The 24,355-nt window shown below is 42.1% G+C and overlaps 1 protein-coding gene across 1 annotated transcript; it reads right to left on the bottom strand.

Annotated features, from left to right (window-relative positions):
* Window positions 1-18,672: 18,672 nt before the first annotated feature.
* On the bottom strand, window positions 18,673-23,877 carry LOC105034366 (uricase). The gene is made up of 8 exons (XM_010909500.4): window positions 23,603-23,877; window positions 23,390-23,482; window positions 23,216-23,291; window positions 22,387-22,496; window positions 20,422-20,513; window positions 19,737-19,910; window positions 19,541-19,634; window positions 18,673-18,968 (listed from the first exon to the last, which is right to left on the bottom strand). Exons 1-8 carry the CDS (start codon window positions 23,810-23,812, stop codon window positions 18,885-18,887), a joined length of 933 nt encoding a protein of 310 aa, XP_010907802.1. The 5' UTR covers window positions 23,813-23,877; the 3' UTR covers window positions 18,673-18,884.
* Between the last annotated feature and the right edge of the window lie 478 nt (window positions 23,878-24,355).

Raw genomic sequence — 24,355 nt, 5'->3', positions numbered from 1 at the left:
TGCAGACAGACTTCGTCCGGACTCCTACGGGAGCCGGACTCCGCCAACAATTTCAACCGCAAGTAGACTCCGCTCGGACTCCTACGGGAGCCGGGCTCCGTCCCCAACATAAGCTGTCGGTAAGCCTTGTCTGGACTCCTACGGGAGCCGGACTTCGCCTTTGACTTTAATTGCAGGAAGACTTCTCCCGGACTCCTACGGGAGCCGGGCTTCGTCCTCGACTCCAACGGCTGCAGACAGACTTCGTCCGGACTCCTACGGGAGCCGGACTCCGCCAATAATTTCAACCGCAAGTAGACTCCACCCGGACTCCTACGGGAGCCGAGCTCCATCCTCAACATAAGCTGTCGGTAAGCCTTGTCCGGACTCCTACGGGAGCCGGACTTCGCCTTTAACTTTAGTTGCAGGAAGACTCCGCCCGGACTCCTACGGGAGCCGGGCTTCGTCTTCGACTCCAACAGCTGCAGACAGACTTCGTCCGGACTCCTACGGGAGCCGGACTCCGCCAACAATTTCAACCGCAAGTAGACTCCGCCAGGACTCCTACGGGAGCCGGGCTCCATCCTCAACATAAGCTGCCGGTAAGCCTTGTCCGGACTCCTACGGGAGTCGGACTTCGCCTTTAACTTTAATTGCAGGAAGACTCCGTCTGGACTCCTACGGGAGCCGGGCTTCGTCCTCGACTCCAACGGTTGCAGACAGACTTCGTCCGGACTCCTACGGGAGCCGAACTTCGCATCTGATTTTGATTGCAAGGAACTCCGCCCGGACTCCTACGGGAGCCGGGCTCCGCCCGTGACTCCAATCACAGGAGGGTTCCGTCCGGACTCCCACGGGAGCCGAACTTCGCCTTGACTTCAGCGAAGAAAAACTCCGAGCGAAAAGGAAAAAGGAAGGCAACGGACTATGACAGCTACGATTGGAAAACAGACAGCGATCGAGGTACAGAAAACTCTGTCACCGCAAGGACTGGGGCTCCCATAGGGAGTCCCAGCTTTTGAGGAAATTTTCGACACAAAACAGGACAACCTACTTAGGGTGACAGAAGCTCGGATCCCCGAACTCAAACCCTAGGAGGGACCCCAGGCCCGATTGGCCCCAAGCAAGCCCACAGCCATTGATGGAAAAATGACAACCAGGTATCTTCGAACGACGTAAAAGTCGAAAAGGAGCTCAGCAAATAACAATCCAACACGAATAAAAGAGACCGTCGACGACCTTGGGACGACGTGAAAAAGAAAAGAAGAAAAGAAGGAAGAGAGAAAAAAGAAGAATAAAGAAGTTCGACAGACGACTACTCGATACAAGATGCAGACGAGGTAACAAAATCTCCTTTCCATTTTTCAACTGACAGGATGTACGTTACAAGACCCGGTGGGCAAAAAAAAAAAAATGTATACATCATTGCAAGTCTCGCGAACACGGTTTGGAAAGGATGCACCGGAGGCCACTTCAAGCTGCAAACTTCTCTTCCCAGCCGCGTCGTCCAGTACGTGTGATGGGCTCATCGGCTTTCGCCCCGCCTTGTTTCGCTCCACCTCCGAAGTTCCAACCTCAGGGGGAAAAGGATGGGATAGATTTTTGGGGACGGTAAGGGCAACGGCAGCGACGACGATGACCTGTTTCAAGAAGAATCGGAGTCACCCTGGGGGCAACGGTGGCGCCAGAAATATGCGTCATCACCGAATACTCCATGGTAGCCGCTGTCCAAAACGCTCCGACAAGGTTGGCATGCGCTACTTCCACCGTCCCCGCAACAGGTTCTACTGCCCCACCGTCGACGTCGACCGCTTCTGATCCCACGGCCACGACGACATCAAGGATCCCGTCACAGCTTGTGACGACAGCTCTGTCCTCTTGACCGATATCATCCTGCCTTGCTACTCCAAAATTCTCGGACAGAATACCTTTACCGGCGGCCCCCATTGTTAAACCCCTGTTGTTGAAGGAATTCTTCCTTGAGCCCCCTTTGAAACGACGGGGATCCTCAGCGGCCACTTGATGACCGGCGAACTCACCGATCGCTGTTCTCCTCCTCGCCTTCCTCCAGGCCCTATACATCCCTTCGAGGATGGCCTCCGGAGTGGAGGGCATGACGTAGGAACCCCTTAGAGAAGAATCGAGGGGTTGAAGACAGCGAGGGCTGGTGCGGAGGAAGTGGCTGAGTAGTTAGGCTCTCAAACGAAAGAAAGATGCTGTCCTTTCGGCAGGATGGAGCCCCAAAGGAAGAGTAGGGGGTTTAAATAGCCAGCGGATCTTAGCACAGTTATGGCGGCGGGTGTCCCTAGGCCAACTGGTGCATGCCACGTGTCCCACTCGCCGCTATCAAGGATTGACTGTTCGCAAATTTCTGTAGCGCAACGCTTGGGATCACGTTTCGACGGGAGTTCCGAAAAGACTCTTCAGGTCGCTCCGATCCGAAAAGACTCCAACGCGCGCACATTTAATGCCAAAATATCTGGGGGCGGCAGTGCGCAGGATTCGAGGGGACGATTTCGGCTGTGCCCACCTCTCTCTGTACTTCCTTCGTTCGAAATTCAAACTCGGAAGTAGGGGGACTGGTGTTGGGTATAAAATATCCACAGCCGAAGTCCTCGGCAGGATCAGCTCCAGAAGGTCCGCCCGGACTCCTACGGGAGCCGGGCTTCGTCGCCAACGCCAACGCCAACGGCTGCAGGCAGACTTCGTCCGGACTCCTACGGGAGCCGGACTCCGCCAACAATTTCAACCGTAAGTAGACTCCGCCCGGACTCCTACGGGAGCCGGGCTCCGTCCCTAACATAAGCTGCCGGTAAGCCTTGTCCGGACTCCTACGAGAGCCGGACTTCGCCTTTGACTTTAATTGCAGGAAGACTCCGCCCGGACTCCTACGGGAGCCGGGCTTCGTCCTCGACTCCAACGGCTGCAGACAGACTTCGTCCGGACTACTACGGGAGCCGGACTCTGCCAACAATTTCAACCGCAAGTAGACTCCGCCCGGACTCCTACGGGAGTCGGGCTCCGTCCTCAACATAAGCTGTCGGTAAGCCTTGTCCGGACTCCTATGGGAGCCAGACTTCGCCTTTAACTTTAATTGCAGGAAGACTCCGTCCGGACTCCTACGGGAGTCGGGCTTCGTCCTCGACTCCAACGGCTGCAGACAGACTTCGTCCGGACTCCTACGGGAGCCGGACTCCGCCAACAATTTCAACCGCAAGTAGACTCCGCCCGGACTCCTGCGGGAGCCGAGCTCCGTCCTCAACATCAGCTGTCGGTAAGCCTTGTCCGGACTCCTACGGGAGCCAGACTTCGCCTTTAACTTTAATTGCAGGAAGACTCCGCCCGGACTCCTACGGGAGCCGGACTTCGTCCTTGACTCCAACGGCTGCAGACAGACTCCGTCCGGACTCCTACGGGAGCCGGACTCTGCCAACAATTTCAACCGCAAGTAGACTCCGCCCGGACTCCTACGGGAGCCGGGCTCCGTCCTCAACATCAGCTGCCGGTAAGCCTTGTCCGGACTCCTACGGGAGCCGGACATCGCCTTTTACTTTAATTGCAGGAAGACTCCGCCCGGACTCCTACGGGAGCCGGGCTTCGTCGCCAACGGCTGCAGACAGACTTCGTCCGGACTCCTACGGGAGCTGGACTCTGCCAACAATTTCAACCACAAGTAGACTCCGCCCGGACTCCTACGGGAGCCGGGCTCCGTCCTCAACATCAGCTGCCGGTAAGCCTTGTCCGGACTCCTACGGGAGCCGGACTTCGCCTTTAACCTTAATTGCAGGAAGACTCCGCCCGGACTCCTATGGGAGCCGGGCTTCGTCGCCAACGTCAACGGCTGCAGACAGACTTCGTCCGGACTCCTACGGGAGCCAGACTCCGCCAACAATTTCAACCGCAAGTAGACTCCGCCCAGACTCCTACGGGAGCCGGGCTCCGTCCTCAACATCAGCTGCCGGTAAGCCTTGTCCGGACTCCTACGGGAGTCGGACTTCGCCTTTAACTTTAATTACAGGAAGACTCCACCCGGACTCCTACGGGAGCCAGGCTTCATCCTCGACTCCAACGGCTGCAGACAGACTTCGTCCGGACTCCTACGGGAGCTGGACTCCGCCAACAATTTCAACCGCAAGTAGACTCCTATGGGAGCCAGACTTCGCCTTTAACTTTAATTGCAGGAAGACTCCGTCCGGACTCCTACGGGAGTCGGGCTTCGTCCTCGACTCCAACGGCTGCAGACAGACTTCGTCCGGACTCCTACGGGAGCCGGACTCCGCCAACAATTTCAACCGCAAGTAGACTCCGCCCGGACTCCTGCGGGAGCCGGGCTCCGTCCTCAACATCAGCTGCCGGTAAGCCTTGTCCGGACTCCTACGGGAGTCGGACTTCGCCTTTAACTTTAATTGCAGGAAGACTCCACCCGGACTCCTACGGGAGCCGGGCTTCGTCCTCGACTCCAACGGCTGCAGACAGACTCCGTCCGGACTCCTACGGGAGCCGGACTCTGCCAACAATTTCAACCGCAAGTAGACTCCGCCCGGACTCCTACGGGAGCCGGGCTCCGTCCTCAACATCAGCTGCCGGTAAGCCTTGTCCGGACTCCTACGGGAGCCGGACATCGCCTTTAACTTTAATTGCAGGAAGACTCCGCCCGGACTCCTACGGGAGCCGGGCTTCGTCGCCAACGCCAATGGCTGCAGACAGACTTCGTCCGGACTCCTACGGGAGCCGGACTCTGCCAACAATTTCAACCACAAGTAGACTCCGCCCGGACTCCTACGGGAGTCGGGCTCCGTCCTCAACATCAGCTGCCGGTAAGCCTTGTCCGGACTCCTACGGGAGCCGGACTTCGCCTTTAACTTTAATTGCAGGAAGACTCCGCCCGGACTCCTACGGGAGCCGGGCTTTGTCGCCAATGCCAACGGCTGCAGACAGACTTCGTCCGGACTCCTACGGGAGCCGGACTCCGCCAACAATTTTAACCGCAAGTAGACTCCGCCCGGACTCCTACGGGAGCCGGGCTCCGTCCTCAACATCAGCTGCCGGTAAGCCTTGTCCGGACTCCTATGGGAGCTGGACTTCGCCTTTAACTTTAATTGCAGGAATGTTGCCCAGCTATGCAACCCAAGAGGGGGGGTGAATTGGGTTTCTAAAAATTTTAGGCTTAATTAATTACTTATGATGAATGAGAACAAAGACTTTAAATCAAGATTAAATTCCTAAAGCAAGAATGCAAGGATATAATAAAGAAATAAAGAGAAACAATAAAGCACACCACAAACACAAGGATTTATAGTGGTTCGGTGCCATCCTTGCACCTACATCCACTCCCCAAGCTCCTACTTGGGAATTTCAATCCACTATACTTGTATTCAACCCGAATACAAAAGTCGGAAACTCCGACACTAGCTATCCCAAGCTAGTCTACTTATTTCCCGGGTACAAGCTAACCCAAAATACTTCGATTTCAGATTCGGATCAACCTTTCTTTGTTTTGGAAATCCTCCAAAAACAAGAACAATTACTCACAAAGAGTAAGAAAATTTAGAGCACAAATTAATACAATAACAGCTCCTTAAATGAGCGAATATAACAATAAAAATACTTTACTCAAATGAAGAATCTCCTTTTTGGATTTTCTCAAGGTGGATGAATGCTTGAATGAACTCTTGAGAAGAAGATGATCTTTGATTGAGGACTTCTTGAAGGCTTTGAAAGATCTCTGGATCAAGGTTGAACAATAGGCTTGAAAAATCTCGCTTTGAATGCTCTTGCTTTTCTCTTTCACAATCTCTCTTGTATATTGTGGATCCTCTCTCTTTTTCTTTTAGGTATTTCATTGATCTCAGGCTTTCTCGTGTAGATTTTGAATCCTTTTGTATATATGTTTGATCTCTGCAATTTCTTTCACCATTTGAAACCTTTTATAGCCTTAAGAAACAAGAGAAAATATTTTAGGCAGATAAAGAGCCGTTAGAGCAATTTTAGAAAGCATAAAAGGCAATTAAAACAGACAAAAAAATAGCCGTTGCTGACATTTTCCGTCGCAGGGGTCGACTCATGAGTCGACTCATGCTTCAGGAGTCGACTCATGAGTTGACTTCTGTTGCAACAGCCAGAAAATGAGTTTCTGCAACTTTTGGCCTAAAACTGCAGGGGTCGACTCATGAGGGTCGACTCATGCCTGGGGGTCGACCCCATGGGGTCGACTCACAGGGTGTGCCAACAAAAAATCTGCGTGCCAATCAGCTCATTGTGCCATGAGTTGACTCACGGGTTGACTCATGATTTTCAAACATGCATAACTTTCAAAATACAAGTCCAAAATCAATAAAATTTTCACCATTGGATCACAAATCTTTTGTTCTACCAAATGATACTATCAAATCAGGATTTTAGTAAAATTATGATTTTGCCCTTGAAGAGCATAAGGACTTTTTTAATTTAAAATTATTTGTATCCCTTCAATCTGCTTTGTAATCATCAAAATCAATCTTGGAGCAACAATCTCCCCCTTTTTGATGATGACAAAATATTTGAACAAAAGCATTTATGTGAATGCATTAATTTCAAAAGAATGCACTATAGGTGTATATGCTTGAAAAAAAATATGATTCTTTTGGCATGTGATATAAATGGTCATATGCAAAAATAGTTTGTCCATTTTCATAAAGATTTGAAAAGAGTATTAGATCATTTTGAGTTTAAGATATATCAGAGCAAGAGAAAAATAAGTTTTGCAATGTATCAGAGCAAGAAAAATAATTTTTACAATGTTATCAGAAAAGATTTTACAATGTATCAGAAAAAATTTCACAATATATCAGAGCAAATTTTATAATGTATCAGAGAAAATTTCACATTGTATCAGAGCAAATTTTATATTGTATCAGAGAAAATTTCACATTGTATCAGAGCAAATTTTATAATGTATCAGAGAAAATTTTACATTGTATCAGAGCAAATTTTATATTGTATCAGAGCAAGTTAAAAAAAATTTTAGGATGTATCAGAGTAAGTTAAATTTCTTAAGATGTATCAAGGTAAATAAAATTTCAAAAGATGTATCAGAGCAAGTTGGAATTTTGAAGTATATCAGAGCATATTTAAATTTTTAAAGTAAATCAGAGCATATGTAAAGAAGTAATTTAAAAGTTACTTATTTGCATTGTACTTAGCATTGTATTTTTGATATTATTCTTTAAATTTTCAATTCATTCATTAATTTCTCATAATTTGTAGTTTTGCTTTTGATGGGTTGCTTTTTCTTTAATTGCTCATAATTTAATTGCTTTTTGTTTAATTTCTGTCTGATACCAAATTTCTCATAATTTAGGATTTTGCTTGCTTTTTCTTTAATTGCTCATAATTTAATTGCTTTTTGTTTAATTTCTGTCTGATACCAAATTTCTCATAATTTAGGATTTTGCTTTAGAATAATTTAGGGTTTTGCTTTTGATGAGTTGCTTTTTGTTTAATTTCTCCCCCTTTTTGACATCATCAAATATGGTTAACTTCTCCTTTTTCTGAAACATTCTTTAATTTTTTCCCCTTTAGAGTTAATCACAGATGTTTGCTCTCCCTTAATACAGCAATTATTAACAGCAAACAACAACAAAGAGAAGACAATATTTCAACAAGGAGAATATATATAACCAAAATATGATCAACATCATTACAAAAGGTAGAAATATAAGTAAAAGATGATTCCAATAAAATCATAATTGTTTCAATACATAGTTCTTAATATAAAAATTAATCAGTTAATTGTCAATACATGGCCCCCAAAAATATAGATCCTAGAACAAAACATTAATACCTAGGATCTAATAATGATCAAGACAAGTCATGGATCGGAGTCATCAGATATGGTATGAGAAGCTGATGGATCTGAAGTGCGTCCTCTACCCCGTCTGCCTCTGGCACGAGCAGGAGAACGAGATGAACTGGGTGGCTGAGTACGCTGAGAGGCTAAGGACTGAACAGAAAGGGTGAGTCTGATAGAATCAAGTACGTTCAGTGCTCTGGAAACAGATTGAAGTAGAGCAGTGAACTGAGTGGTTGCATGCTCACTCGATCCTCGGATCTCTCTCCTCAGTAACTCATATCCACCCTCTAGTGCTCCTCTGAGCCTGCCAGCCTCTGCAGTGAGGTCTGTGACCTCAATAGTTGACTCCTGTGGCTTGGGATGGGCCAAAGCAAGGACTTGCCCCTGCAAGTCAAGAACTCTGCCAGTCAGTCTCCAGACTGTGTCCTCAAGCTGCTGGATCCGGATGGACTGATCTGATATCATCTGAAATACAGTGGAGATGTGGGGAGTAATGGTCTGATCAGAAGAGGTGGCTCCTGGTGCAAAAGAAGTACTACCCCACTGACTAGAGAGCAAAGAAGCCACACGCTGTGATATATGCTCGATCTGATCGTCAGCCAGTCTGAACTCTGAATGAGATGCTCTGCTCTCTGGCTGATACACTGGTGTGGGCATCCTAGTAAACTCTGAAGGGCCAGCCTCTGTATCAGGAATGAACTGGATATTTGGTGATGCTGCCCTGAAGTCATGGACAGGAGATGATGGACCTTCTTCTTCAGCTCTGCCTTCAGTTCTGTCTTCAGCTCTATCTTCAGTTCTCTCTTCAGTTCTCTTCTCAGCTCTCTCCTCAGATCCCTTGATCCAACCACCATCAGTCTTTGTAAATCCCATTCGGTGCAGGGTGTGTTGGTTGAAAGTGTCCACATGAGAGAGCTTAGTAGAAGCCTCCCCCTCACAGCTAACTCCAAACCTCCTAAATACTCTAGTAAGGGCCATACCATAAGGCAAGTGTGCCTTGGATCTGTTCAAAGTTTCTCTCATGGCCTCCATCATAAGTGCAGGGAGGTTCAGGGGGGTCTGAGTGATGACATGAAACATGATACATACATCTCTGCTGGAAAGTAAATCATGTCTACCACTCCTAGGAAAGAAGAGCTTCATTACCATCTGATGCAGGATCCTCATCTCAATGGACAAAATCTTTGCTTCCAATTTGTTTAAACTTCCTGAATAGGTTTCTCCTAGAATAATTCTGATCCCCTCTTCTTTTACTGGGAGTTCCATGTAAGAGTAACCTTCACTAGGCAACTGAAGTATTTCTCCCAATATACTAGAATCCAAGCAAATATCAATACCCTTGACTGTTGAAGTCACTGACCCATTTCCATAATGTAGGTTCTGGTAGAATTCTCTAACTAGGTCAACATAGGTGACTTCCTTAAGGGAGCAGTAGAAATTCCATCCTTGGTTTTTAATCTTACTTGCAAAAGTAAAACCTTCTTTCTCAAAGAACCGAAAATCTATATTCTTTCCGGTTTCGACTTTTCTATCAGAAAGAGGATTCACACTGGGGCTTAGAAAGGATTGAGAGGAACCTTGAGCAGATACTGAAACTGGAGTGGGAGCAGTTGAAGACTGAGCATGCCTTTTCTTTCGGACAATTTCTTCAGGCTCACGGATTGACTTTCTTCTTTGGGGAAGTTTCATCTTTGGAGCCATATTCAATATAGTAGCAGGCAAGGAGACTTGAATTGAGTGGAGGAGGGATCACAAGAGAGTGAAGAGGGATTTTGGTGGAGAAAAGAAGTGGATTTGGGAAGATCGGTGAAGTGCTAGGGCACGTTCCAACCGCGCCAAACAATGCGAGAAAGCATAAAAAATCCCTTTCCAAGGTGGCAATTTTTGGTGGAGAGGAGGAGGGAGAAATGCCTCGAACTAGATCCTTGGATTTGGAGCAAAAGAAATTTGAGAAGTTGGCTTTTGGAAGGAGGAAGATGAGAGGATGGGTCGGCTCACGAACAGTAACCCATATAAAAACAATGAGCCCGTTGGAAGTTGGTGGGATTTACAAGTTTGCCATTGAGTCGACTCATGGGGGTCGACTCATGAAGTTCAGAAAATCAGGAAAAATGTGAATAAATTTCAGAAAAATTTGAAATTTTGGGAGAAAGAGTTTTGCTCAATGATAAGTTTTTAGAATGATAAATTTGAGCTTTTGGGATCAGGATAGATGTTGGAAATTGAGCTCTAAGAATTAATTCTTGGAAATTGAGAAAAGTTTAGGCATATGGATCTAGAATTCCTAGATTTCTCCTAATTTCACAGAATCTATCCTCACTAAGGGCCTTTGTAAAGATATCAGCTAATTGGTTTTCAGTGCAAACATATTCAAGAATTACATTTTTGTTTTGAACATGTTCTCTTATAAAATGATGTCTTATTTTAATATGTTTGGATCTTGAGTGTTGAATTGGATTTTTAGATAGATTTATGGCACTTGTGTTGTCACATCTTATTGGTGTTTCATTAAGTTTGATTCCAAAGTCTTCGAGTTGTTGCTTAATCCACAAGATTTGAGCACAACAACTTCCGGCTGCAATGTATTCGGCCTCAGCCGTAGACAGTGCCACCGAATTTTATTTCTTGCTAAACTATGAGATTAGGTTAACTCCAAGAAATTGACAAGTTCCACTTGTGCTTTTTCTATCTAATTTACATCCAGCAAAATCAGCATCTGAATATCCTAATAAATCAATTTGTGAGTCCTTAGAGTACCATAACCCTAGAGTTTGAGTACCATTTAAGTATCTAAGGATTCTTTTAACAGCATTCAAATGAGATTCTTTAGGATTAGATTGATATCTAGCACATAAGCAAACACTAAACATGATATCAGGCCTACTTGTAGTTAAATATAGTAATGAACCAATCATACCTCTATAGTATTTTAAGTCTACACATTTACCTTCATCATCCTTGTCAAGCTTACATGAGGGACTCATTGGTGTGCCAATTGATTTGCAGTTCTCCATTCCAAATCTTTTGAGTAGTTCCTTGGTGTACTTACTTTGGGTGATGGAGATTCCCTCTTTTGATTGTTTGATTTGGAGTCCGAGGAAGAAGGTGAGTTCTCCCATCATGCTCATCTCGAACTCCCCCTGCATAAGCTTAGCAAAGTCTTGACAAAGGGATTCATTAGTAGACCCAAAAATTATGTCATCAACATAAATTTGTATAACTAGCATATCATTTTGATTTCTTTTAATAAATAGGGTTGTATCTACATTACCTCTTGAAAAACCATTATTTAGTAGAAATTTGCTTAGCCTTTCATACCATGCTCTAGGTGCTTGTTTTAATCCATATAAAGCTTTATTTAATCTAAAGACATGATTAGGAAAAGCATGATTTTCAAATCCAGGAGGTTGTTCTACATATACTTCTTCAGCAATATATCCATTTAAAAATGCACTTTTAACATCCATTTGAAATAACTTGAATTTCATAAAGCAAGCATATGCAAGTAGAAGTCTAATAGCTTCTAATCTAGCAACAGGTGCAAAGGTTTCATCAAAATCAATTCCTTCTTCTTGATTATATCCCTTAGCAACCAGTCTTGCTTTATTTCTAATTACATTTCCATGCTCATCTAATTTGTTTCTAAAGACCCATTTTGTGCCAATTATTGAATAATTTTTAGGTCTTGACACTAAGGTCCAAACATTATTTCTTTCAAATTGATTAAGTTCCTCTTGCATTGCATTAATCCAATTATGATCATTTTCAGCTTCTTCAAAAGTTTTAGGTTCAAGATGAGATACAAAAGCACAATGATTAACTATATCTCTAAGTGAAGAACGGGTTTTTACCCCATGCATAGGATCACCAATAATTAACTCCTTAGGGTGGTTGTGAACATACCTCCATTCCTTGGGTAGGTCATTTGTACCTTGAGGTTGTTCTTGAATTTCTTCACCTCTCTCATTTTGTTCGTCTTCTTGATCCTTGTCTTCTGGAGTTGCTGAATCTTTCAGAGTGATCTCCTTCATACCTTCTATTAGTGGATCTGCATCATCAACACCCTCATTCTTCCTTGAAGGAAGATCGTTAGATTCATCAAAAACAACATGTATGGACTCCTCAACTACTAAAGTTCTTTTGTTAAAAACTCTAAATGTTTTACTGGTGGAGGAGTAACCTAGAAAGATTGCTTCATCTGATTTTGCATCAAATTTACTAAGTCTTTCTTTATCATTATTTAATACAAAACATCGGCAACCAAAAATATGAAAATATGCAATATTTGGTTTTCTTCCTTTCCAAAGTTCATAGGGGGTTTTCTTTAAAAATTGTCTAATCAAAGCACGATTTAAAGTGTAACATGCTGTGTTAATTGCTTCCGCCCAAAAATATCTTGGAAGGTTGCTTTCACAAAGCATGGTACGGGCCATTTCTTCAAAGGTTCTGTTTTTCCTTTCAACTACCCCATTCTGTTGGGATGTCCTAGGAGCAGAGAAGTTATGGCCTATTCCATTTTCATCACAAAAATTTTCAAAATCTTGATTTTCAAATTCAGTTCCATGGTCACTTCTAATATTTTGAATTGAAAATCCTTTTTCATTAGTGACTTTTCGATGAAATTTAGTGAAAGTATGAAAAGTTTCATTTTTGTGTGCCAAAAAGAAAACTCAAGTAAAACGAGAGTAATCATCTATAATTACAAAGCCATATCGTTTTCCTCCTAGACTAGTGGTTCTTGTTGGTCCAAATAAGTCCATATGTAAGAGCTCTAAAGGTCTAGAAGTTGAAACAATATTTTTGGATTTAAATGAAACTCTAGTTTGTTTACCTAATTGGCATGCATTACAAATTCTATCCTTTTCAAAATTCAATTTTGGCAAACCGAGAACTAATTCCTTTTTAATTAATTTTGAAAGAGAATGCATGCTAATATGTGCAAGTCTACGATGCCACAGCCAACTAGTCTCATTAATTTTAGCATTTAAGGATACTAGGCATTGCATGTCTAATTTGGCTAATTCATTCAAATCTATCATATAAACATTGCCATGCCTATGTCCTATAAATTTAATGCCATCGTTAACAGGACTAGTCACAATGCAAACAGATGATTCAAAAACTACTTTATACCCTTTATCACAGAATTGACTAATGCTAAGTAAGTTATGCTTTAAACCTTTAACTAATAAAATATTCTCAATGTATTTGGAGGGAGTGATACCAATGTTACCTATCCCGATGATCTTTCCTTTGCCATTATCTCCAAAGGTGACCATCCCTCCATCCTTAGCATCAAGCGTGATGAATTGTGATTCATCACCAGTCATGTGTCTCGAGCATCCACTGTCAAGATACCATTTCCTATTTCCTCCTTGGGATGCTAGACACACCTGCAAGCAAAGGTCAAGTTTCTGTCTTAGGTACCCAAGCTTTCTTGGGTCCTTTTAGGTTAGTCAAAATGGTTCCTTTTGAAACCCATATTTTCTTTATAGTTGTGTTTGCAGATTTGAGGCATGTGTATGATTTATGTCCTATTCTACCACATTTGAAACAAGTGATATTTGTAGACTTGTTACTTGAATAATTTACATAAATATTCTTCAGAAGTTTTTGTTTCTTCAAGGGGTTATACCCAAGTCCAGCCTTATCATATACAGCTTTTTGATTATCTAAAATCATATTTAATTTATTTGAACTTAAGGTGAACTTATCTACTATAGATTTCAGCTTGTTAATTTCATTCTTTAAGCTTTGATTTTCTTTAATCAAGGTGGATTTTTCAATTGAAAGGTTTTCAGCTTGTTTCACTAAGGACTGATTTTCCAATTTTAGTTCTTTGTTTTTCATTCCTAGTTTCTTTAATTCATCAATTAAGTCATAGAATGCTTCATGCAATTCTTCAAAAGTAAATTCACTAGTGGATTCAGAAGTTACCTCATTTTCGTGTGCCATAAGGCACAGGTTAGCTTGTTCTGTTGAGGTTTCCTCATCGGAGCTTGAGTCGTCACTCGCACTCCAAGTCGCCATCATTGCTTTCTTTTTGAACTTTTTAGGACCTCTCTTCAGTTGCGGACATTCGGATCTGAAATGTCCCGGCTTCTTGCACTCGTAGCATATAAGGGGTTGATCTTTCTCTTTCTCTTTGCTTTGTTCCCCTTTTGTGAATGACTTCTTTCTCATCCCCTGTTTCCTTTTTCTTAGAAACTTCTTAAATCTCCGGGTGATGAGTGCCATCTCTTCATCCTGTTCTTCATCTTCAGAGTCATCCGTTTCATAATCAGACGAAGCTGTGGATTTTAGGGCAATGGTTCTTTTCTTTTTGACTTCATCCTCTTGATGTTGCTTCATGCTAAGTTCATGAGTCATCAAGGATCCAAGAAGCTCTTCTAGAGGTAGAGTGTTCAAGTCCTTTGCTTCTTGGATGGCAGTTACCTTGGCTTCCCAAGTTCTTGGCAATGACCTGAGAATCTTCCTTACAAGCTCACTGTTAGTATAAGATTTGCCAAGACTCTTCAAACCATTAATTATATCAGTAAAACGAGTAAACATAGCAGTTATGGACTCATCATGCTCTATTTTGAACAATTCATATTTATGCACTAGCATGTTTATTTTAGTCTCTTTTACTTGATTTGTTCCCTCATGGGTTACTTCTAACCTATCCCATATTTCTTTAGCAGATGCACAAGTAGAAATGCGATTAAATTCATTTGCATCTAGTGCACAATAAAGAACATTCATAGCTTTGGCATTTAATTGTGCCAATTTCTTATCAACCTCATCCCATTCTTTCTCGGGTTTGGTTGACTCCTCACCATCTATAATCTTGGTGGGTGTGTGAGGACCGTTCACTATGATACTCCACATATCATAGTCGAGTGCTTGTATGAATATCTTCATCCGAGCTTTCCAATAGGTGTAATTAGACCCATTGAAAAGTGAAGGTCGGTTTGTAGATTGCCCCTCGGCTAGAGAAGTACCGACATGGGTTGCCATAGATCTTTGGCTCTTTGATTGTTAGATCAAAGAAGGGCTAGAGCACCAGGCTCTGATACCATTTGTTGCCCAGCTATGCAACCCAAGAGGGGGGGTGAATTGGGTTTCTAAAAATTTTAGGCTTAATTAATTACTTATGATGAATGAGAACAAAGACTTTAAATCAAGATTAATTTCCTAAAGCAAGAATGCAAGGATATAATAAAGAAATAAAGAGAAACAATAAAGCACACCACAAACACAAGGATTTATAGTGGTTCGGTGCCAACCTTGCACCTACATCCACTCCCCAAGCTCCTACTTGGGAATTTCAATCCACTATACTTGTATTCAACCCGAATACAAAAGTCGGAAACTCCGACACTAGCTATCCTAAGCTAGTCTACTTGTTTTCCGGGTACAAGCTAACCCAAAACACTCCGATTTCAGGTTCGGATCAACCTTTCCTTGTTTTGAAAATCCTCCAAAAACAAGAACAATTACTCACAAAGAGTAAGAAAATTTAGAGCACAAATTAATACAATAACAGCTCCTTAAATGAATGAATATAACAATAAAATACTTTACTCAAATGAAGAATCCCCTTTTTGGATTTTCTCAAGGTGGATGAACGCTTGAATGAACTCTTGAGAAGAAGATGATCTTTGATTGAGGACTTCTTGAAGGCTTTGAAAGATCTCTGGATCAAGGTTGAACAATAGGCTTGAAAAATCTCGCTTTGAATGCTCTTGCTTTTCTCTTTCACAATCTCTCTTGTATATTGTGGATCCTCTCTCTTTTTCTTTTGGATATTTCGTTGATCTCAGGCTTTCTCGTGTAGATTTTGGATCCTTTTGTATATATGTTTGATCTCTGCAATTTCTTTCACCATTTGAAACCTTTTATAGCCTTAAGAAACAAGAGAAAATATTTTAGGCAGATAAAGAGCCGTTAGAGTAATTTTAGGAAGCATAAAAGGCAATTAAAACGGGCAAAAAAATAGCCTTGCTGACATTTTCCATCGTAGGGGTCGACTCATGAGTCGACTCATGCTTCAGGAGTCGACTCATGAGTCGACTTCTGTTGCAACAGCCAGAAAATGAGTTTCTGCAACTTTTGGCCTAAAACTGCAGGGGTCGACTCATGAGGGTCGACTCATGCCTGGGGGTCGACCCCATGGGGTCGACTCACAGGGTGTGCCAACAAAAAATCTACGTGCCAATCAGCTCATTGTGCCATGAGTTGACTCACGGGTTGACTCATGATTTTCAAACATGCATAACTTTCAAAATACAAGTCCAAAATCAATAAAATTTTCACCATTGGATCACAAATCTTTTGTTCTACCAAATGATACTATCAAATCAGGATTTTAGTAAAATTATGATTTTGCCCTTGAAGAGTATAAGGATTTTTTCAATTTAAAATTATTTGTATCCCTTCAATCTGCTTTGTAATCATCAAAATCAATCTTGGAGCAACAAGGAAGACTCCGCCCGGACTCCTACGGGAGCCGGACTTCGTCCTCGACTCCAACGGCTGCAGACAGACTTCATCCGGACTCCTACGGGAGTCGGACTTCGCCAACAATTTCAACCGCAAGTAGACTCCGCCCGGACTCCTACGGGAGCCGGGCTCCATCCTCAACATAAGCTGCCGGTAAGCCTTGTCCGGACTCCTACGGGAGCCAAACTTCGCTTTTAACTTTAATTGCAGGAAGACTCCGCCCGGCCCCCTACGGGAGTCGGGCTTCGCCTTTAACTTCAACTGCAGGTAGACCTCGCCCAAACTCCTACGGATATCGGACCTCACTACCGACTCCAACCGAACTTCGGCCGACAAGTCTGGACCCCCTGGCAGGCCACAGTAACGGCCACGATTTGGCCCCACTCTCTGCGGCGGGCCCTACGCGGCTCCATTACTCCCTGGCAGACCACAGTAACGGACAACACTGCTCCACTCCCTACGGCGGACCCTACGTAACTCCATTACTCCCCGACAGGCCGTATTAACGGCCACAATTCTGCTCCACTCCCCGCGGCGGATCCTGTGTGATCCCACTACTCCATGACGAGTCACGACAGCGAACGTCGCTCCACTCCCCGTAACTGACTCCACGTGGCACACTCCACTACTCTTCGCAGCAAACTCCGTCTGACCCTGGGCAGCTCACTGCCAGACGGTTACAGATGTCGCTGTCAGACTACTGTCCCCTCCGTCTATAAAAGGGGATCCCAGATACGTTATTCTATAAGCTCTAATCTTTCATCTAAAAACTCTGCTAAATTCTCCGTTCGAGCACTCCATTCTTGTTGAGGCAGAGAACTGACTTGAGCGTCGGAGGGTCTTGCCGGAGCAACCCCACCTCCAGTTTAGACTTCTTTTGCAGGTCCCGGCGGCGACCGCGACTTCCCCGACTCCAGCTTCTCCTGCGCAAGTAGATTTTTGCACCAACAGTAACTATTATCCAAAATTTTAAATAAGTTTTCAATAGGCAATGCTACGGTACCACTCATTCCATGTTGATATGGTGCTCATGTGGATGGAGTAAAATGAAATATATTAACCCTCCCATGAGCTCGCAGGCATATCGAACAGATTGGACTGGCTACACGAGAAATTCTTTGTGCACCATAGGTGGTGCAAAATCTACATCGCCTGCGGTGATCGGTTCACTTGCAAGATCGAGATGTGATATGCAAAAAAAAAAAAAAAAAAAAATTCTTCGGCCCTGCGTGGGAATCAATCACCACAGGCGGTGCGTGCGGTTCTGCACCGCTCGTGATGCACAAAAAATTTCTAGATGGTCTTGAGCTTGTCCAAAGTTACTAGATAGCTAACCCAAACTCGGTCCAGCTCGTAGTCAACCCAATATGCATGGAACCAAGCTCAGTCCAAAAAAACTATTAAGGAATCTCAAATGACGATCAGGCTAGCCCATCCAAAAAAACAAGATTTCCATGGGCCACCCATTGCACCATCCAAATTTATATCAAAATTTGATAAATTTTAAATATGTAAAATAGAACACTTAGAAATTCAGGATCCTGGTTTTAGTAACAAATCAAATTTCAGAACAAAGAATAGCTTCATTCCCTCTTTTTAATCACATTTGTATTTACAAATATGAATTAGTAATTTATGTACAAAACTTAATTGGACGCATACTTTCTAAAACAGCTAATAGCTTTTACCTATATAAAGGTACTAGTTAAACATATTTTTACGGTGTAACATGTTTAATATTATATGTTTATATTATATAAATTTCAGCCTGTGCGATTGAGCTGATAAATCATTGGTGCAAGCTCGAAACAATTTTAAATCAAACCAATAGTTTTAGAACCAACCTAAGCCCAGCCCATATAAATATTAGCCCAACCTATTTACAATGTGGGCTGGGTTGATCAGGCCATGGTTTCCCTAATTTACTCGTAAAGAGTAATCCCTTTACATATGCTTGAACTACCATGAAATGTTGATGCCCAGTCATTTCACACATCCAATTCAAGCAGAAATGCGGAATGAACCGTTTTCAATCCTCACTACTTTTTAATTTTTTTAAGCGAAAGTAAACAACAATTTCTTGCCCAATGGGTTTTATTCAAGTAGTGAAGACTAGATCACTTGACATGATCCGTATACCAGCATCCTACTGACTTGGATAAGAACCATATAATTCAATAGTGCAATGCTTTTTATATTTTCACATTAAGCCCTGAGAGTAGATAAGAGTGGTCATCACTAACTGGAGCGACGTTAGTTTATCCAAATCTATGTACCGTCTGCTGGGTTTGACCCCTGGTGTTGCTTAGTGAAATATGGATACAATAAAGTATTATTTGCTTGATGTAATCCTAAATCAAACGCATCACGCATTAGTATACCTCGACGTAATCCTATTAAACCATTAGCTTAACCTGTACCATTTCAGAGGCTATAAGTACATGCATGAGAGGATCAGAGCAAAAATTTTACAGCCAATTGGCACCACACCTGATGAAACCAAGATGACCATACTTCCATAATAAAAGCAGATGACCATACCACAGCAAATATTTAGCGATCTATTATTCTATATAAGAGCCAAGAACATCTAAATCTTGGACAACGTGCGGCTAAGAGTTGCTTCTATGGTACCATGTGGCTCATCAGTCGGCATATAGACATCATCAGCAAACTGTAATGTATGAGAAACGAATGTTAAAAATTGTTATCCTTTCATCACTACTTAAATTTAGGGGGAAAAAACACCAAAATGTCATAGTACTTAATGTTTTAAAATTTTAAAATCAAGGTTTCATGTAACTCGAGTATTATTGTGAAATGCATCAGCCAGCTTGAGATGAAAAATGAAAGAAACGTAAAATGGGTTCTTTTATATTTAAGTCCAAACACCTAGCAAATAGCTCTGGAACTTCATTTTTTGTGTTGTTTATCCTATCTGTGAGCAGATGGCAACAGTCATCATGTTGTATAATTCACACAAGCAGTGCTTATTGTTTAGTTTATGGTTTATGTGAATATGCCTGCAACTCTGAATGGGTCTGTAGATTTTTTATATGGAAAAATGTTGATCTTTTATCCAGGAAACATGGGTTAAAGAACAAAGGTGGGGCTTAGCAGAACAGCGGATTCTGAAAATCAATTTTGTATACTATGTTCACTACCACTAGTGTCTTCTTTCAATTCATTCCCATAGTCATTTTACATCTGAAACTAAACACAATACAAAACAACCATTAGCCTCACCTTCACCATGTCAGGGTTTTCCTTGCTAGACAAGTTGACTGGTAAAAAGTGGAGGTTTGGCATTCTGAGCTGAATTGATGCTATATCCAGGAACCTGGAAAATTGTGAAACAAAAGCTTGAGGTGGGAGCATTTCAGCTAAATATTACCTTGTTAAACATCAAAATTAACAGGGTTGTGAACAATAAGAGATCAACCTGTTGAGAACAGCTTTTGCCATGAGGAAAAGTGTGTTTTGAACTGATGGACTGTAAACTCCCACATCCGGTGGACCGAAGAAGGTATCAGCCAGGACTTTCTTTGCACCTTCATATCTTTCTGTGAAACAAAATGGCTTGGCAGGAATTTCAGAAACATGTTCAAGAGAGTACCTGCATGCACAATAAGCCAAATTGTCAAGTTTTGTCACCTAAGGATAAGCAGCTCTCACGGTTTAACTAATCAATAATATGAACTAGGAGAGCATACAGGCAGAGTTTAACTAATCAATTAGTGGTTTTGCATGCCATGTTTCACTGGATCTTCGTAAGATATGCTCTATGACTGGATAGGTTTTATAGCCACCTTTTGTCTCATTAGTTACTCAAACAATACTGACTCTTATTGTGTTGATAGCAGATTCTATCCAATACTGTCCTTTTTAATAACACACACACACACCAAGTTGTCTTTTTCTGACACGTTGAGGATTTTGATATTCCATTTCAGAAGCCATACAGTGTACTGGCACACAAAGCCAGGTTACTTTCTCAGCTGAGCATTTGCCAATATACACAACCAATATAACGACCAAAGATCCCAAGACAATACATAGACCAACAAGAAGAAAGTGCATAGAGGTTTCTAACATAATAGATGCATCTTAAAAGGATAAGAAAAGACCTCCAAGAAGCGGTGACTTCTGTTGCTGCCATCCTTTCCCTTGTGTCTGGAAGAAGTGTGTATCGGTCCCTTACAAACCCTTCAAAACCAGACTGCATGTAAATAAAAGTAAATAATTAGTAAATTATGTAATATGTACTTATATAAGTTCATATCCATATATTTCTACATGCATTTATCCATGTGTCATATTCATGCAGAATATGTCAGTATATCAAAAGTGAGATTGAACTGGCAAAGTTTTAACATCTGAGAAAATGAAAGTACCGAGGGGACAACCAAAGCAAACTTAGAACAAATATTATCTATACTCTTTTAAGAAAATGCCCACATGTTGACCAGGTACCTAGACCATTCTACAAGACATGATTGTCCTGCCTTGCCAAATTCTGTATCACAGTGGATGCTCACCAATACTCTAAGAGAATCGGGTACTAAGATGCTATGCCATATTTGACATCATTCCAGATGTATTTTCCATCATTTCTACAAGGCTAAACAAATAAACCACTGCACTTCATTGTGATTGTACATTAGCAAGCAACTGACAACAGGTCTTATGAGAATGTTCTTAGAGAGTGGCGAAAAAGGAATATCATCCAGTGGTTGCAAACCCTCTTCTTCCACTGGAAGAAGGTTCCATGTCCAAACCTTGGGTCATTTCAATGAAATGATCCCCCCCCCCCCCCCTCCAACAAGCCCCCAAAAAACAAGAAAACAGAGAAGAGGAAAATAATGAAAACAATATATTAATTTCTTTTTGAAAAAAAAGAAAGGAAAAAAGGTTTCAGAAGATCTGGTCAAGGAATCTTGATAGTGTAAAACTTGATGATAACTATAACTAAATAGAGTAAGCAAGATAAGAGTACCACTACCATGTCCTCATGTTGCATGGTGGAGAAATATAGATTCCTATTTTGTGTTCTTGTGGTTTGGATATACAGAGGAAAGTCATGGCACTTGTTCCAGGCGGTAGGTAGAATTATGTGATGCAGAGCCGATACGCACAAGTCATGCACACAAACACCCTTTACATAATCAAAGTGAGATTAAGTAAACCTAATGAAACTCTATACATGATGGACCGAGTAAATTTGATCAACCAACAATTGATTGAAACCCAGCCTTAATCAATTTTCACACAACCAAAACCCACAAACTAACTGGACAATGAAACCACAAAAAAGTTCCAGCAGATTGAGCTTAGCAATTCTTTCCTTCGGTATTGATTGAGTGTGAGCAATTTGAGGATGCAGCTTCTTAAGACATGGTGGAACAAACAAATCCTAGAAGTGTACATTAATACTGATATAGAAATATAATCATTTGGCAAACGGCCTGCTCAAAATTAATATACACATGGAAGCAGAGTTCAGTTCACAACCTTTTAATATTACCCCTAAGTCAGAATACAATCTACTTTATATAACTCCATATGCTTTCAGAAAAATGCAACTTGATCGCCTTCAACAAGTGCAATCTTACTTGTTAATTAATAAAGAAATATCTAAATAATTCAAAGAGGTATCAATTGGATGCAGAGTTATACTCACAACAACTGAAACAAGATAATTAATAAGATGGCAGAATTGCATCCACCAAAATAAACAAGAAGAAAAAAAAAGGATTGCCAGCTCTGGCTTGGTTGCAAAGAATCATTTCTTTCTACCCTTTCTACAATTTAATTCCCATTCCAGAAGTCCTTTCTCTATTTTCAAAAGGTCCTCATCATGAATGATCCAAAATTTTGCTAGAAAGTGAGCGCTATCTGCATTTTTTCTTTTTGGTGGACATGATAATTAGGATTGCTTACTGATTAGATGATTATAAAACTTCATTATCTAGAAACACAACACTGACAGTGGCTGTCAACCTTTTTTTGGTGACATGAAACATAATCCACTGGCTAATGCATATTATATTGGCATTAAAAAAATTAGAAAAGGTACACCAATAGCATACTACCTTTGTAGTTTTTAGTAGGGCCAATCCTTGAATTCCAGAAGTTATACTCAAAGCACCACACTTGTTCACAGTTACTTCAGTCATGTGCTTCTCAGACCCAAGTTTAAATCCTGTAAGTAAACAACCAATTGTAAATTTGAAAGAGCACTTTGAAGATACTTTGTTTTAAAACATGGTTAAACAGACAGCTATGGATTAGCATTGTAAATAACAGAGAACAGAGAAATATGCAAACAGAGCATTAGCCTGAATATTTTAAGCAAAAGAATCAAGATGACGTGACATTCACAAGCCCCCATGCATTTGAAAGCCACTAATTTTAGCTGGTCAGGCATAAAATTCAAGCTATTAAGTAGGCAGAAGTAGGGGCAAAATCCAATCTTCAAGGCAATATTCTCTATTCCCCTGCTATTGATTCTGATTACAGACATTCTGAAATTAAATATATGATCTAATCAAACAGATGCGGAGATATTGAAAAACCTCCTTCTAGATCACATACATGGACAGAAAATAACCAAATATAACTGTAGAAAGAAGCGAAGAATTGGTTTAGTATATTCACTTTGGTGCCTCAAAAAATGCATACTTGCCATCTTAGATTCAAACCACTTAATTATGCTCATATCAGAGCTTCCTGTTATTACGGTTATACAAAACAACACCTCCACTTGATTGATCTTCGTTAAAAATGGGATTAAATAACAAATATTACTGTTCTCACTGATCCATTATGAAGCCATTGCAAAGCCACCAATTCGCAAAACAATCAAAATAAACTGGGAAAAAAATTAATTTTTTTTCTTTTTCGGGTAATTTTGGCAGAGACCATGTGAATGGGGTCGGCCGTCCACCACCACACGCTCCCAGGGCTTCTCAACAATATTGACCGTGGCAGCTGTAACCTGATAGCAATAAAGATAAAAATCACTCCTTTATTCTTAAAAGCATTCGCCCACCAAAGAAAAAAAAGGGGGAAACAGAAGAAGAAAAGCTGAATCACGTGAGGATAGAACGTCGTGAAATGCCTTGAGAGAAGAAGCGCGAAGTTCTCCATGGACACGACCTCGGAGCACTCTTTTGCCTTCGCATACACCTTCCATCCCACACCAAGCAAGAATTTGAATACGATGTGAGAAACAAAAATCCCAAATTTGCACAACAAACCGAGCCATGACAATTATATATCGATCGACGAGAAGGGGGCGAAAATTACGGTGTTCTTAATGGAATCGGTGGCGACGATGGTGGAGTTGTCGCCGGCGGTGTACGCCGGGAGGCAGTCGGAGGCGAGGCTAACGCTAACGTTCCACTCAACGATGACATTGCCAACGCCAGCGCCGGAACCTCCGACCCTCCTCCAAACCCTAGAAACCCTAACCCTCCCCTTACCGTGCTTTTGGTCGATCTTGAACCCCTCGGCCATGGCGGAGATTTCTTCCCTTCGCTCGCTCTGCTTCAAAGTAGTCGTCGAAGCCCCCCACCGGGCTTACCACTATATAGACTGAGCCGGCCTAATGTTCCTCATAGAGAATATATGCGGACTATAAATATCTGCCGTCCACATATTTGTAGTTCAGTGATCGCTGGACTGTGTACCGTCATGGACGGGTGGGTTGCCTCCGCCAACGGCCAGCCCAGGGGTCATAGGTTGTGCTTGTCTTTTTTGTTTTTTTTTTGGGTAAGTATAGGTTGTATTTGTTTGCTTGCTAGAAAAACTATGTGCGCGGGTGAGGGTGGTATCGGACAACTAGATAATGTATGAACCACAAGTAGGCTATTTTGTATTCTAATAGGATGATCTCATGTGTTGAACAAATTAGCTTGCTTTTAAGAAGAAATATGACTTTTATACATACATGCTGTATATGTATAAAGTCGTGCTCTGCACGTAATTCACTTCGTCAGTCTGGACTCGAAGGTGTTTTCTGAAGCAACGCTGGTAAAAATGAATACCGTGAGAAATTGA

The sequence above is a fragment of the Elaeis guineensis genome, chromosome 8 (assembly GCF_000442705.2).
Source record: "Elaeis guineensis isolate ETL-2024a chromosome 8, EG11, whole genome shotgun sequence".
In the NCBI taxonomy this organism is placed as follows: domain Eukaryota; kingdom Viridiplantae; phylum Streptophyta; class Magnoliopsida; order Arecales; family Arecaceae; genus Elaeis; species Elaeis guineensis.
This window is presented reverse-complemented; position numbering and strand designations above follow the sequence as displayed.

Coding starts and splice junctions, on each gene's coding strand:
- LOC105034366 (XM_010909500.4), bottom strand. CDS start 23,812: ATGGCCGAGGGGTTCAAGATCGACCAAAAGCACGGTAAGGGGAGGGTT. Junction 23,483..23,602: donor CCGATTCCATTAAGAACACC/GTAATTTTCGCC, acceptor GTGGGATGGAAG/GTGTATGCGAAGGCAAAAGA. Junction 23,292..23,389: donor TCACGACGTTCTATCCTCAC/GTGATTCAGCTT, acceptor TATTGCTATCAG/GTTACAGCTGCCACGGTCAA.